At 36.3% G+C, this 16,203-nt stretch overlaps 1 protein-coding gene and 1 non-coding gene across 3 annotated transcripts in view; both read right to left on the bottom strand.

Annotated features, from left to right (window-relative positions):
• Positions 1-5,510: 5,510 nt before the first annotated feature.
• Abhd3 (abhydrolase domain containing 3, phospholipase) overlaps positions 5,511-16,203 on the bottom strand; it is a 52,640-nt gene continuing 41,947 nt past the window's right edge. For both annotated transcript variants that reach the window (XM_027935693.2, XM_027935692.2), the window contains 4 exons: positions 11,961-12,134; positions 9,412-9,460; positions 9,168-9,333; positions 5,511-6,342 (listed from right to left, as the gene is read on the bottom strand). In XM_027935693.2, the coding sequence (XP_027791494.1) occupies positions 6,164-6,342; positions 9,168-9,333; positions 9,412-9,460; positions 11,961-12,134 (568 nt within the window). In that variant the 3' untranslated portion in view covers positions 5,511-6,163. The remainder of the gene's footprint in view (positions 6,343-9,167; positions 9,334-9,411; positions 9,461-11,960; positions 12,135-16,203) is intronic.
• LOC114093056 (U2 spliceosomal RNA) lies at positions 13,794-13,984 on the bottom strand. The gene has a single exon (XR_003582844.1). It is a non-coding gene; the product is annotated as a U2 spliceosomal RNA (small nuclear RNA).

Here is a 16,203-nt window from a genome sequence, read left to right as displayed (position 1 = left end):
CTTAGCATCTGCTATGAAGGTTGACATTACAAGCTGGATATGGTGGTGCATGCTTGTAATTCCAGCAACTTGGGAAGCTGAGGCAGGAGGATCAAAAGTTTGAGGCCAGCCCTGGCAATTTAGCAATGCCTTGGCTCAAAATAAAAACTGAAAAACCAAAACACAGATGGAGATGTAGTTGAGAGGTATAACATCTCTGGGTTAACCGCCCACTACAGGGAAAAAAAAAAAAAAAAAGCTATTATGACTAAATGTGACAACTGCCATAGGCAATAGTGATTAACTTCTAGGAGATTCTAGAATTCCAGTGTGTGTTTGTTTTTGTTGTTGTTTTTAGTTGAATTCCAGTGTTTTTCAAACTGCAACTCATTAGTGGGTCTCAAAAGTATATTTTAAAACAAGTGCAGAGGTGCAGGTCTATAATTCCAGGGTCACAAGAGGCTAAGGCAAGAGGATTTAAAGTTTGAGACCAGCCTGGGTAATTTAGCAAGACCCTGTCTCAAAACAAAAAATAGAGTTGGGGATGGAGCTCAGTGGTAGAGTTCATTCCTCAGTACCAAAATCAATCAATCAATAAATTTTAGAGTAATTTTTTGTAGTTATGGATGGACAGTATGCCTTTATTTGTTTCATTTTTAGATGGTACTAAGGATAGAACCCAGTGCTTCACACATGCTAGGGAAGCACCCTGCCACTGAGCTATAGCCCCAGCCCTAGAGTAATTTTTTTTTTTAATTTTTTTTAATATTTATTTTTTAGTTTTCGGCAGACACAACATCTTTGTTGGTATGTGGTGCTGAGGATCGAACCCGGGCCGCACTCATGCCAGACGAGCGCACTACCGCTTGAGCCACATCCCCAGCCCAAGAGTAATTTTTTTTAAAGTAATGTTTTTCATGTAAAAAAGTAGAGAGAATAATGTAATAGGTCCTATTTAACCATTCCCCAGATTTGAAAATTAACAAAATTTTGCATTTTTTCACTTTCATTTGGTAAATGAAAATAGGACAGATAATTGACAAGACTTGTATAGGATGGGCTAGAAAATAGAGTATATTTCACAGTGAATGTTACATATAGTGCAAGTTAAGTATTGTCCTATAAAGTATGTGTCTTATATTTACTAAGTTCAAGGTATTAAAAAAGTTGGGGGTGGGGAGGAATAAAGAAAGGAAGAGAAAAGAGGTAGGAGAGTAAAGAAAAAAAAAAAAGGGAAAACATTGTATCTATTTGGACCCCTAGTATCCAATATGATATTCTGTATAGAGAAGACATGGATAAATATTTGATAATGACAATAAACAATGGAGCCAGGAGCGGTGGCCCACGCCTGTAATCTTAGTGACTCGTGAGGCTGAGGCAGGAGGATGGCAAGTTCAAAGCCAGCCTCAGCAAAAGTGAGGTCCTAAGCAACTCAGTGAGACTCTGTCTCTAAATAAAATACGAAATAGGGCTGGGGATATGGCTCAGTGGTCAAATGCCCCTGGGTTCAATCCCTGGTACCCCAAAATAAAATAAATAAATAACCAATGGAAATATGAGAGAAAAACTAGAAAAATATTCTAGGATATACTTACAATAAAGTTTTCAAAATAGGATAGCTGGCTCACAGGTTACATTTACATACTTAGCCACTATTATTCAGCTAATTTTGAATACACTGTTCTATGCAATATACTAATTGGGATGCAAAAATAATTAACACATAACCTTTCTTTCTCAGAGCTTGTTATTGTGTGAAGAGACAGCTGGGGGGAAATAATTTGTCCTCTAGGTTAAAAAAATCAATATTTAAAAATGTTCATCCATTATAACTAACATAACCTGTTATAAACAACCATATGTATGTGTACTTGTATTTTTTTTTACACAAATGGGTTCATATGCATATGAATTTGATTTTTTAAAATTAAATATTATGAAATAGTCTCATAAATCAGTATTTTTAAGGGCTACTTTATGTGAATGTGTTATAGTTTATCCACCTGCTACATGCCAGAAACTATATGATATAAAGTTTATAAAGATATATGAATTGTAATCTCTTCCCTCAGGTAGATTACAGTCATAGGGAAAAGATGGGATACAAACATTTCATTTAATAATAATATTAATCATGAGGATGGGTAGCTTATTTGTGTGGAAACATATCTAAATGAGTACATAATAATGGTAATGGCTAACTTAGGACAGTTGGGTAGAATTATAGTATACTCTAGTTTTCTACCTTAATAATTACTGCTAAAAACCATTCTCTCATTCAATCTTCACAATTCTTCTAGAAATTCTATAGTAAGGTGATAAAGCTGACTATCTTGGTGCTGGGAAAACTGGATATCCAAATGCGGAAGAGTGAAATTAGATCCCTATTTTCACCCTGCACGAAGGTCAAATCAAAATGGATTAAAGATTTAGGAACTGACCAGGTGTGGTGGCGCATGCCTGTAATCCCAGTGGCTCTGGAGACTGAAGCAGGAGATCTCGAGTTCAAAGCCAGTCACAGCAAAAGCAAGGCGCTAAGCAACTCAGTGAGACCCTGTCTCTAAATAAAATACAAAATAGGGCTGGGGAAGTGGCTCAGTGGTGAGTGTCCCTGAGATCAATACCCAGTACCCCTCCCCCCAAAAGACTTAGGAATTAGACCAGAAACCAGTAACTGTTAGAAGAAAACATAGGGTCAACACTCCACTCACTATACAGGTATACGCACTGACTCTGTCAACAAGACCCCTGAAACTCAAGAAATAAAACCAAGAATCAATAAATGGGAAGCCAAAGTAAAAATCTTCTTCCCATGAAATGAAGCGATTGAGAGAGTGAAGAGAGAGCCTACAGATTGGGAAAAAAATCTCTGCCAGTCACTCCTCTGACAGAGGATTAACATCCAAACTATATCAAGAACTCAAAAGACTTCATGCCAAAAAAAGAAAAATAAATTACCCAGTTAATAAATAGGCCAAAGAACTAGATAGAAACTTCTCAAAAAAGGAAACACATGTGGCCAACAAATATATTAAAAAATGCTCAACATCTTCCAGATGCAGTGGTGCATGCCTGTAATTCCAGCAGCTGGGGAGGCTGAGGCAGGAGGATCACAAATTCAAAGCTGGCCTCAGCAACTTAAGGAGGACCTAAGCAACTTAGTGAGACACTGTCTCAAAATAAAAAAATAAAATAAAATGGGCTGGGGATGTGGCTCAATGGCTAAGCACCCCTGGGTTCAATCCCTCTTGCCAAATAAATAAGTAAAGGTAGGAAAGGAAGATCAACAGAGGGAGTAGAAAGAACTATGGAGGAAGGAGGAAAGGGAAAGGGGAGGAGACAAATGGGTATTGAAATCAAATTATGTTAAAATTAACCCTAATACTATGTATAATTGGAATTCTCTAAAAAAATTAGAGAATTTTAAGAAGTTTTAAAAGCCAGGCATGGTAGTCCACTCCTGTGATCCCAGCTACTCCAGAGACTGAGGAGGGTTGCAAGTTCAAGACCAGTCTGGGCAATTTAGGAAGACCTTGTCTCACCAAAAAAGGCTGAGGACGTAGCTCAGTGGTAGAGTACTTGCTTAGCATGTGAGAGGCATTGCGTTCAATACCTAGCACTGCCAATAAAAATTTAAAAACATGATTTAAGTCATCAAGGAACGATATATATATATACATACACACATACATACATAGTTTAAAACCCATACTGTTCTTTATTTTTTCATTCATTTCATTTTGGGGAAACAGGGTCTTGCTATATTGCCCAGGTTGCTCTCCAACTTCTGGGCTCAAGTAATCTTTCTGCCTCGACCACCTGAGTAGCTGGGATTATAGGTGTATGCCACCATCCACATTTTAAAATCTTTAAATTAGCTAGCTATATGCACAAAGCAGTATGTAAATGCTTTGGGGCATAAAATATGTGAGACTCCATCCTCCAAAGGCTCCCAACTAAGCATTCTCATTTAGGTACAATTTGGACACATATATGTCATTCCTAAATATACTGGGCAGGAGTTGTGAGTGAAAGCAGATCAACTCAAAACTAGAGTGAAAGGAGGACTTTTTTTTTTTTTTTATAAAAAGGAAAAAAAAAAAGTTTTATTGTTTTGCTAGCAAAGGAGAACAGGGGACTCCTGTCCCAGAGGGTGAGACTCTGCCCTTGCAGGGGAAAGAAGGAATTTAATAGCTTCTATAACAAGGAAGACCAAGGCTTTTTGAACTGACTAGAAACAGAGGTTAAAATAAAGGTTTTAGGACTCTTGCTTCTTTCCTTTCACTCCTAGAAACTATGTATCCATGGTCTGGAGGGTTTGTAATCCCAGAAAAAGAATGTTCCTCATGATATTCTTCCCAAAAGTCTAGAAGGCAACTCTGAAAGCAGGATCTGCTCTACCTGATCCATACAGACTGCATGTAACCGAATGATTGAATCATAATATATACTGAACAGACAAGAAAAGCACAGGATTATCAACACTACCTTCTTAGGAATAGTATTGAGGGAATCTACAAATACATTATCAGTACTCTAATTTTTTAGTAAATAATTTTGTACTCACACACATATTTAGTACATGGTTATCTTAATGCAATACCTGGAGCAAAATTATATGTATTTTATAAACAGGTTGAAATAAAAAAAAAAGTAAAAAAGGAGGGAAGGGATGTTGAATGGTGTGGGAGATGTTACTATTCACTGGCTAGCCCAACAACCACTGCCAATCCCTTCTTCCTTTCCTGCTTCTACTATAGTTGGAAAAGTTTCATACTTGCATTCCTAGTCTCCTACTTAATCTGGGTGGACATGTGACACAGTTCTAATGTATGTAAGTACCAGACTTCTGGGAAAGCTTTCACTTTCCTAAAAGGGCAGGTAGATATGTTAGGCTCCATTCCTTCCCTTTTTTCCTTCTCTAAACACAAATGTGATGTCTAGAGCTGCTGCAGCTATACTGCATTTTGGAGGTAACTAGCCATCCTGCTAAGGATGGGTGGTAACAGAGCTTGAGTCTTTGATGACATTGGTAAGTCCCTGCACTAGCCCTGTTGTGCCAACCAGGAGACTTCTTGTTATATCTTTTTTTTTGGTACCAGGGATTGAACTAAGGGGCAGTCAACCACTGAGCCACACCCCCAGCGCCCTATTTTGTATTTTATTTAGAGACAGGGTTCTTATTATATCTTAATGGCAAGATAATTAAATATATATATGTGCTGGAGACCAAACCTAGGGCTTTGTGCATGCTGAGCACACATTATACCACTGAGCCACATGTCCCATCCCCTATTAAATATTATTATTCCTTAAGGCCCTGTTGAGTTTCCTATAGCTTAAAGTATTCTTAATTGCTATAAATGAGGTGAGACTAATATTCTGGAAACAGTGAAGCAAAACAGTTTTAATGTTTCTTACTAATGCATTCATGAAGTTATCATAAATGACTTTCTAGGAATTACTTTCTGGGCCCTTTTTATTAAAAAACTCACAGAGAAACAATTTAAAATGATAGAATTTATTTTAATATGATATATATGTATGCACATATACTATTTTAAAAATAAGCATGTAAATTATAATCATTATAAAACAAATCAGTGCTAATTTAATGTTATCAGAGTAAAAGAACATGTACAGAAGTCAGTCTAACATTGTTGCACTTGCCTTTTAAAGTAAAAATACATAAAAGATTTAGCGCATTGTATTTTATTTCAGTTTTCATGTTATCATCATTAAAGTATATATACCCTTAGGAATGTGCCAACTTATAACTTACATTCAAATAACCAAAATCTCTTAACAGTTATTAAAGTACCATTAAGTCACCTAAAATAAGTAATCTAAAAAAACTAGCCTAAATTAAAACCCTGAGGAATTAAAATCTTTTTACACAATAGTTTTGGTTAAGTGCAATTCCATGTAGGTAAGGACTACTTTATTTAAGGGCATACTTGGTAAGGCATAGTAAAAATAAAATCTACATAAGTAATAATCTAAACTATATTTAATTTCTTGCTACAAAGTTGTTTTGTTTTCCTAAAAAGTAGTTTTTGCATGTCATTCTGGACCTCTTCACCCATCTGCTGGCTTATTTGCTTTATATACAGTAGTTAAAATTTGTGCACAAAGCTGAGTTGCCTTTACAATGGTTTTCAGACATAACGCACACAAAGAGCTACATGTTAGAGAGTTCATGTCCATGCTCAACCATGGCCTGCACAAACTGCTTGAAGACTCGATCCATGTAAGTGCATTGCCTTGGCCAGATTCCCTCCAGAAAACCAATATGGCCTCCATAAGAAGTAAGAACCAAAGCAACATTAGGATTTTGCTTAGCAGTTTCTATTGGAATAGCTTGAAGAAAGAACACGGGTGGCAGTATGAGAGAGAGGGAGAGAGGAGAGAGAGAGAAAGAATCATTACTGTTTTTTGTTAGGAAAAGTATATACCTTTATAACTTCTCATCAATATAAAGCAAAATGCCATCTAAAAAAATATTTGCAATGAGTATGGCTAAATGGAATGAGTCTAATTATATCAAGCATCTACATTCTTATAATAGTTCATGTTTACAGTCATGTACTGAACCACCATTTTTGGGAAAAAAAAAAATCAACCTAAGATTTCATCGTAACACAAAAGTATAGGCTGAATCTTGTTTTGAGAAATTGAAAATAATCTTAGTATTTTTGTGAGAGCTATGAATTCATATGTATGACTTTAGATAACTTTATATGAAGTTAGATTCCAGAGTCCACTGGTGGTTGTAAGGAAATATTCAAAATTGTAAATATAATGTATGTAATAAAAACACAGATAGTCCCCCCCGCAAAAAAAAAAAGAGAGAAAAAAATTTTATCAAATGGTAACAGTATTTATCTTTGGGTACTGAAATATCTGATACATCAGAGATTATTTTTAATTTTTCCTCTTTCTCTGAATTTGTATTTATAGTCAAGAAAAATAAAAAGTGTATTTTGAAAATATAGTTGAATATATATTAAAAAATTAGAACAAATAAAAAATATACAAAAAATAGTTGGTATATTAAATATAATTCACCACCAATGACAGATTTTACATGTGTTATATAATATCAACTGAACACTTGTAATTACTTTTTAAAGTAATTACAGTTTACTTATTTTTCTCCCATGCTCAGAGTTCACACAGTGGGAATTTTTTTTTTTTTTTTTTTTTTTTGTCCTGTGGACTGAACTCAGGGCCTGTGAATGCTAAAGCATGTATTCTACCATTGAGCTACACCCACAGCCATACTCAGAAATTTCTAACACTGACTGTTACAGTCATATCAGAAAAACAAAAGGCTGTGCCACATCTGAATCATGTGAAAGATGCTGGCTGCCTGTTCTCTCAGACTGCAGACAATTGTCTACTATTTCAACGTGGCAAGACTATTTTAAGAGCTTGGGAAAGAATTGGAAATGAGTTTAAACTTCACCCTGTGGGTCAAGTTAAATGTTGGGAAATTTTTGTGGCTGTAGGGCCAATGAAGTATGCAAATGGATGAAGAAACACTAGACTTACTTAATCTAACAAAAGTAGGCTAAACAATTACTATGTAAGTCAAGTAATATTAAAGTTGAGAGTTTTTGTTTCTGATTTGTGGTCAAAGGCCAAACATTTCAGCTATCTAAAACTACCTTTGCTTAAATGGGATCTTGTAAAGAAATAATGGGGGACTGGGGTTGTAGCACAGTGGTAGAGTGCTTGCCTAGCATGTGTGAGGCACTGGGTTTGATGCTCAGCAGCACCATGTATAAATAAATAAATAAATAAAATAAAGGTCCATTAAAAAAAAGAAATAATAATGGGTAGTTTATAAAAATATACATATATATTTGGGATTTTCTGAATTTTTTACAATATATAATGCTTAGAGTCAGAATAAATGTGTATTTTTCTTTCCTTTTTTTTTTTTTGTGTGTGTGTGTGTGGTGCTGAGGATTGAACCTAGGACCTCATGCATGCTTGCCCAGGGCTTTACTACTGAGCTGCATCCCTAGTCCATAGTAACTGCTTTTAATGGAGTACTTGGGGAAAGTGTTTTTTAAAGTAATTAGGGGGGAAGTAAGGAAAGGAGACTTCACAAAATACTTTGTCAAATTTCATTAGGATAAAATCAGAAGTCAAGCGTATTGATCCTTGAGCTAATATAATTACTCCTTTTTATTTTTTTTAATTTTTAGTTGCAGATGGACACAATACCTTTATTTTATTTAATAACTTTTATGTGGTGCTGAGGATAGAACCCAGTACTTCACACATGCTAGGCAAGCACTCTGTTACTGAGCTACAACCCCAGCCCTAATAATGATTACTTCTAATCATACTGCTTCAATAGGCAAACACATGCACAGGTATTCACGTTGTCAAATTTCGTATATCCTGAATTAAGATAGCAGGAAAGTTGAGTCTGGAATAATTTTCTTTTCTGCTGTATCTAGGGGAGAAATTAAAACTGTTTTCACTTCAAATATGACCTTTTAGCCCAAATTTGCTCTCATCATTGAGATATTCAAGGTCACTATGTTTCTTAAGTGTCAAGTTCTCTTCCAGGTTAAAAGGGGAAAAAACCTTCAAATACTTTTATACAGGGACATCAGGAACAAAAGGCAAGTCATGACAATGTTCTCCTGAGGCAAAGATATTGTAACATAACCTTTCCAAAGAACAGTGTATTTGATAAGAAGGAAAGGTTATAAAAATGAGAACAAGAAAATACTGAGTCCTAATTTGTTCTGAGATGCTCTGAAATCGCTGGACTAGGTAACAGACTCTGAAAACATTTAAGACATGATTTGAGACATTTAGATACTAAATTGTGAGTATTTAGTTATTTTTTTAAATCACAGTGGAAAACATAATTATGAGTGATATTTTATTTATTAATTTTTTCTCTGGCACTAGGGATGGAACAGAGAAGTGCTCTACTACTGAGCCACATCCCCAGACCTTTTATTTTTTATTTTGAGACAGGTTCTTGCTAAGTTGCTGAGGCTGGCCTCAAACTTTTGATCCTCCTGCCTCAACTTCCCTAGTCACTGGGATTACAGGTATGTGCAACTGTGCCCGGGGTTATTACATTTTTTTTTAAAACAGAACAATATTTAAAAAGTTAATTCATGAAAAAATAGATACAAAAATGCTAATTTTACCATGACTTGGTGAGAAAACATCATCCACAGAATTCAGGCACAATACTGGAATTCCTACTGAATTCAATCTACGATTTGGGCTGGCATCAGTATAATAATCATCGATTGTTTGGTATCCAAACATGACAGAAGTGAATCGCTTATCAAATTCTCTGATAGATTTAGCCTGAGAAACAAAAACAAATTTTATATTCTCTTGTAGTTAAAAGAGTAAATAAAGTACTACATAAAGTTTATCTCCTACCTTCATGACATGATCCATATCAATTTGTTTTACAAACATATGGCGGTGTCTGGAACAAAAGAATTTCAGAACTATAATTAAGATAATTTCTACCTCAATCACATCTAAAATACATAATAACAAATAACTAGATAGCCTAGAACAGGGCACAAAGTTGGCACTCAAAAAACATTTGTTTAATTAGATACAGTAAAAGTAATATATTGATGTTTGTTCTGAAGGTAATTTTTTTTGCAGGGTTGGGGGTTCTAGAAATTGAATGCAGGGTCTTGTAGATTGGTTGTACAAGAAAAGTGACCAATATTTTTTAAAAATTAGTATGCAAGCTGAGCATGGACTCAAACATCCATAATCCCAGCTACTTGGGAGGCTGAGGCAGGAAAATTACAAGTTCAAGGCCAGCTTCAGCAATTTAGCAAGACCTTGTCTCAAAAAGTGGGGGTACAGGGGTTGGAGGCATAGCTCAGTGGTAGAGCACCCCTTGTATTCAGTCCCCCCCCAAAAAACAACCTACCATAAAGGAATAAACAGAAACAGCTGCCGGTTCTTCTTCTTCTTTTTTTTATATCTGGATTGAAATCAGGGGCACTTAACTACTGAGCCACATCCCCAGCCCTTTTTTGTATTTAATTTGAGACAGGGTCTTGCTGAGTTGCTTAGGGCCTTGCTAAGTTGCTGAGGCTGGCTTTGAACTCTCAATCCTCCTTCCTCAGCCTCCCCAGCCACTATGTTCACAGGTGTGCACCAGCACACCTGGCACCTGTATGTTCTTTATCATGCCAATTTTTTTTTTTTATATATTTTTTTAGTTGTTGATGGACTTTATTGTCTTTATTTTTATGTGGTGCTGAGAATCGAACCCAGTGCCTCCTGCATGCTAGGCGAGCACTCTACCACTGAGCCACAACCCCAGCCCCTATCATGCCAATTTAACTGTTAGAAGATACACAAAGAATTCCAGAAAAATTAATGCAGCAAAGACAGTATTTTGTTAGTGTAATAACTGCAAGCTAAGAGTATGCACAAGAATTGCATTCTCTTATTTCTAAAACATACTATGCTTGTAAGCACATGCTTAAGGAGTTGTATTATTCAACACTGAAAGTACCAAGTGCTTACTACCTGGGAAAGAATTAAGTACTGACAAAATTAGCAAAAAACAGAAATTCTAGGGGAATAGCCCATAATCATAATTTTGCTTTAACATATTCCAAAATGTTTTAGTTCTTTAGAATAATTTTTTTTTTTGATAGTGGACATTGAAGCCAGGAGCACTTTACCACTGAGCTGCATCCACAATACTTTTGTTTTGTTTTGTTTTTTGAGACCGTGTCTTGCTAACTTGCTGAGGCTGCCTTGAACTTGCAATCCTCCCTCCTGCCTCAGCCTCCAGAGTTGCCGGAATTACAAGTGTGTTCTACCACACCCAGACGTTTGTTAGAAATAATTTCACAGTGATTTAGAGCAGTGATCCTCAAAGAAACATTATGACTTTTTTTTTTTAAGAGAGAGAGAGAATTTTTTAATATTTATTTTTCAGTTTTTTCGGCAGACACAACATCTTTATTTTATTTTTTTTATGTGGTGTTGAGGATCCAACCCAGCGCCTCTCGCATGCCAGGCGAGCGCGTTACTGCTTGAGCCACATCCCCAGCCCACATTATGACTTTTTTAAAAATATTTTTTTAGTTGTTGGCAGACCTTTATTTTATTTATTTATTTATATGCAGTGCTGAGAATTGAATCCAGGGCCTCACACATGCAAGGTAAGCGCTCTACCACTGAGCCACAACCCCAGCCCCAACATTATGATTTTTATCTATAAGTTTAGCTTATGCTTATAGTTTTTTATTTTTGCATACATTCACAACATAGAACATATTTTGGTACAAAGTAAAGTCATATATAAACAAATATACATATATTGACAGTGTTATGCCTTAAATGTTTTTACTGTTGGGTTATGTGATCTAAAAGTTTGGAGACAGGGAAAGGGAGAGAAAAGGGAAATTGCATGGAAATGGAAGGAGACCCTCATTGTTATACAAAATTACATATAAGAGGTTGTGAGGGGAATGGGAAAAAAAACAAGGAGAGAAATGAATTACAGTAGATGGGGTAGAGAGAGAGAAGATGGGAGGGGAGGGGAGGGGGGATAGTAGAGGATAGGAAAGGCAGCAGAATACAACAGTTACTAATATGGCATTATGTGAAAATGTGGATGTGTAACCGATGTGATTCTGCAATCTGTATTTGGGGTAAAAATGGGAGTTCATAACCCACTTGAATCTAATGCATGAAATATGATATGTCAAGAGCTTTGTAATGTTTTGAACAACCAATAAAAAAAAGGAAAAAAAAATAAAATAAAAGTTTGGAGACAAAATTTTTTTTAATATTTATTTCTTGGGTGTAGATGGACTCAACACAATGCCTTTATTTTTATGTGGTGCTGAGGATCGAACACGGGTCCTGCCAGTGCTAGGCAAGCACTCTACCGCTGAGCCACAATCCCAGCCCCAAGACAAAAAATTTTAAAGATGACTTACTTATTAACTGAAGACTGGAGGCAGGTTGTCAGATAGTAATTAAAAAGCAGCCAGTTCAGTGGTTTCTCCAATGACTCTGAGCAAGCAAAAGTATTCCAACCAACTGAAAAAGTGGCAGCTGCCATCAAAGGAGTTTTGGGCCCAATTTTCCCCAGGTAATTTAGAAGCAGCATTCTAAAATGAGGAGAAACAGGAAACTTGGTGACAAATTTTTATATCTGTCAAAATGCCTAATTTCTTTTTTTAAAACTTTTTTTTAGTTGTAGATGGATACAATACCTTTATTTATTCATTTATCTTTATGTGGTGCTGAGGATCTAACCCAGTGCCTCACACATGCTAGGCAAGCACTTTAACCCTGAGCTACAACCCCAGCCCAAGATATGTCATTTCCAAGAGTAGACTATACTAATTATAGAGGAGAAAAATATAAACCAGTGTTTACATAAGCAAATATCTCTGTTCTTTCTTCACTTCATACACATATGTGTAATGCAGTTAAATATACTGTGGATGGGACACATACAGTTATTTCTGTACATGTTTCCTTCTATGAAGTAAAGCATGAGAACGCAAGAGAAATTCACGCAGGGTGTCAACTCAAATATGACTGCACATTGGAATCACCTGGGGAATTTGTAAAACTACCACTGATGTCCAGGTGGTATCCCAGAGATTGTAAATTGGTCTGGGTGGCCATCCTAGTTGCTGAGACACCCGTGTCCCCTACAGCAAGGCTCTGGAGGATTCTCCAGTCTAGAGTTAGACTTTCTGAGTTGTGGCAGAGCAACCAGCGCCTAAAATAACTTATTTTCTCTTCCTACTCCTTCCTGCTATTTGTGCTTATCTCCAGTCCCTTGTTTTCCTTTTATTTGATCAGTTTTCCTAATTCTATACTGGTAAGAAGGACAAGAACTGAATTTAATCTAATAATCTCAAAAATCTAAGCTTAACACGGTCAACTAAAAGAAAGGATGATGTACTAAATTCCATTTCTCTATTTTCTGTACTTAATATTTATTTATTATTATTTTTTCAATTGCTCAGGTTATAAAACAGGAAAAATAAGGAGAAATATTCTTCTTCACTCTTTTCCCCATACCCCAACCGAAGAATGACTTTCAGGGCGAATGTGATGAAATTTTAGAAGGAAAGTGGACATGTTGCTTTAGAAAATTAATTTAATTTTTAATATTTAAAATTTAATATTCGCTATTAGCTAGATATAGCACTGTGGTTCACTAAGCCATATAAAGGGTCGTGCTTCCATTCCTGCAAAGGGATTTTTCTAGGGTTCTAGTTTTGGTGGTCCTACTTGTTCGGTTGAAGGTCAGATATTGCTAGGAGGCTTTAAATATATAAATTGCAAGGGCTGGAAGGGAGTAGAAAGACCTAGGAAGAGACATGACCAAACATGTTCAGGTAATCCGTGGTTTTACTCAGGAGCAAAATAATGCCAAGATGTTACCCCCCAAAAGGTTCTTTTACTTTGACAGAAACAAACAAACAACCATTTACTTACCCCATTACCAAAAGAAAAAAAACTACAAGGAAGAAAAAAGAGAGTGAGATGGAGAAAGAACCCATGGATTAAGAGACTTAAGAGACATACCGATCCCAAGATGTGGGTGAACCTTATCTGGCTCCTGTATCAAATAAACTATAAAATCAAATAAATAAACAGACATTGTGAAAATATGAACAATGACTGAGTATTTGATAATACATTAATTTTGTTCAGGTAGGATAAGATAATTTTTTTTTTTTAAAAAGAGAGAATCTGCTTTTTAGAGACAACATTAGAAATATTTATGTATTTACTTTTTAAAAATGTTTTTGTGCACCATTCCTGGAGATACTATAATACCAGGTTAATGCTTGGGTTAGACAGAGAAAGCCCCTATTCCATCTCCCTGCTCCAAAAATCCATTTACTGTATCATTCTTGGATAGAGGATGTATGAGATAGTAAACTGATGAGAACATATACTACACTTGATCTTAGATAAGGAGCCAAGAAATTATCCAAGTAAAATATTTATTTCTTAATTTTTGTAGTGCTGGGTATTGAACCCAGGGCCTCCTTCCTGCATACTAAGCAGACACCCTGCCACTGAGCTATATCCCTAGACTCAACTGAAATATGAATAAATGTTGTCTGAGATATAGTTAACAATTATGAGACTTGGAAAGGAGTGGGGAAGGAGAATACTACTGAGGAAACAGGATTATTTGTGAGCTGATAATTAATTGAAGCTGGATGGTGAGTTTATGGGGTGTATTTTTGTCTTCTATATATATTTGGAATGGCTATACATTTTTAAAGCGTATTTACCATCTCAATGGGAGACTAGAATCTGGATCTAAAGTAACAAGGGGTCCCTGACTTGACTCAGCTATAGCTCAAAGCCTACATCTGGCCCCAGGCATCACAGGCTTGGGGATTACCGAGTCCATGGGGGCACTGGGCCTAAGAATCTTCCTCAGACTATGCTTTTGTCAGCTGCATCTCCAAAAGAAAAATGTGTCAAGCTTTAAAACACATCCCCAAGTGTTGTAAGGCCAGTTGGGACTGTGTCACAGTGCTAGGCAACTAGAAAGGATGCTTCTTTCAAATAATTTACAAGACATTAATATTCAACCAGCTGTAAAGGCTAACGGTCAAGTTCTGCCTTCAAGCACTGAGGCTTCAGTGTGGCATGAATAGGCATTTCCCAGGAGCTTCTGAATAAAGAATGTGGGCCTGTTTATATAAGGTCTGGCCTTAAAAAAAAAAAAAAGAAAGAAAGAAAGTCAAGAATGTATGATTAAGGGGGAAAAGTTCAGCTCTCACCCTGTCCTTTAGGCTTCACATTATGTGGGGGGAAGGAAAGAGAAACTAAATTCTGTCTGTTAAGGAAAATGAAGAAATTCTGCCTTTTTTCTGCATAGATTCAGATTTCTTCCTTTAGTAGGTCAGGGCAGACCTTCCATGCTAATGTAACAGATGTATTCTTGCCTTCTTAGTTTTATGTTTATCAGAATCTAAAAGGCTCTGGTTAAAGCCTATTTTTCAGAGTATGTCATTAATAAAGGCTGTTCACTTTCAAGCATACATACTCCTAAGATGTTGTGAAAACTGAAATGACAGATAAATCAATTACAAAATGAAGAAAAAGCATCTTTTTAAAATTTCAAGTGTTAACTGATTTTAAAAAGTACCTTTGTGGCTGGGGGAGTATAGCTTAGCGGTAGAATGCTTGCCTAGCATGCATGAGGCCCTGATCCCCAGCATTAGAAGGTAGTTTTTGGACAATAATGTAGGGAATCTGAAACAATAAAAAGCTAGATAATAAAATTTTGAATTTCCTCAAGCTCTCTCTCACTAGAACAAAAATACATAAATAATTAGTAGAAATAAGCCTAAATATTAAATATGGCAAATAAAAGTTCCAAATAAGCTCTAATGTAATGACAAATAGCACAAACCATTATAATAAAGCACCAGCTGGAATTAGAGGATTAACAACAAAATTTCAGTTTCTAGGAGAACATTCCACATTAGGCCTATCTGCCCAGCAACAAAACAAAACAAAACAAAATGCCACCTATGAAAAAAATAATTTGGAAGGCCACTTGAGAATTTCTGTGACTTGGAGTGATGCACATTGTGGAGATCAGGCTCTGCTGAGTGTACACGGTGTACAGAACAGCTGTTTTCAGACTGTGCCTAAACCTTTGTTACTCCATTTTATAAAGCAGTAGTTTGTCATAAGCTACTCCATTTTGAGTTTAAGTGCTGAGGTGGAACAACACCACACTTTGTACAAATAAACCACCACCGTCTGCATGGCACAATCATAAGACACAAACTGATAAATAAATGCTAATATGAATGACCACCGGTGAATGTATCAAATTGACTAGAAGCACAGGGATGCATGGGTGTATCGAACTCATACTGGAAAAGCCAGGCCCACAACTTTGTCAAACACATAAACCACCAAGTGATGCAACCCCCTCACTTGAGACCCATAAAAAGAGGAGCACCCTGAGACTGGGCTCAGCAGAAACTTGACCCGATCGCTGGTCACTCAACATGGGCCTTGCCCAGGAAAATCACCACAGCCTTCCACCTCTGAATCTCTGTCCCCAGGCTTTAACAGAATGCAGTTTCTCCTGCCCTCGATGACCATGCAAGTCCCACTCCAGGCCAACATCTTAAGCCGACACACCACACTGACAATGTGAAACTACTGATGTCC

Source organism: Marmota flaviventris, chromosome 16 (assembly GCF_047511675.1).
Source record: "Marmota flaviventris isolate mMarFla1 chromosome 16, mMarFla1.hap1, whole genome shotgun sequence".
Classification (NCBI taxonomy): domain Eukaryota; kingdom Metazoa; phylum Chordata; class Mammalia; order Rodentia; family Sciuridae; genus Marmota; species Marmota flaviventris.
Note: the sequence above shows the minus strand (reverse complement) of the source record. Positions and strands in the feature narration are given on the sequence as shown.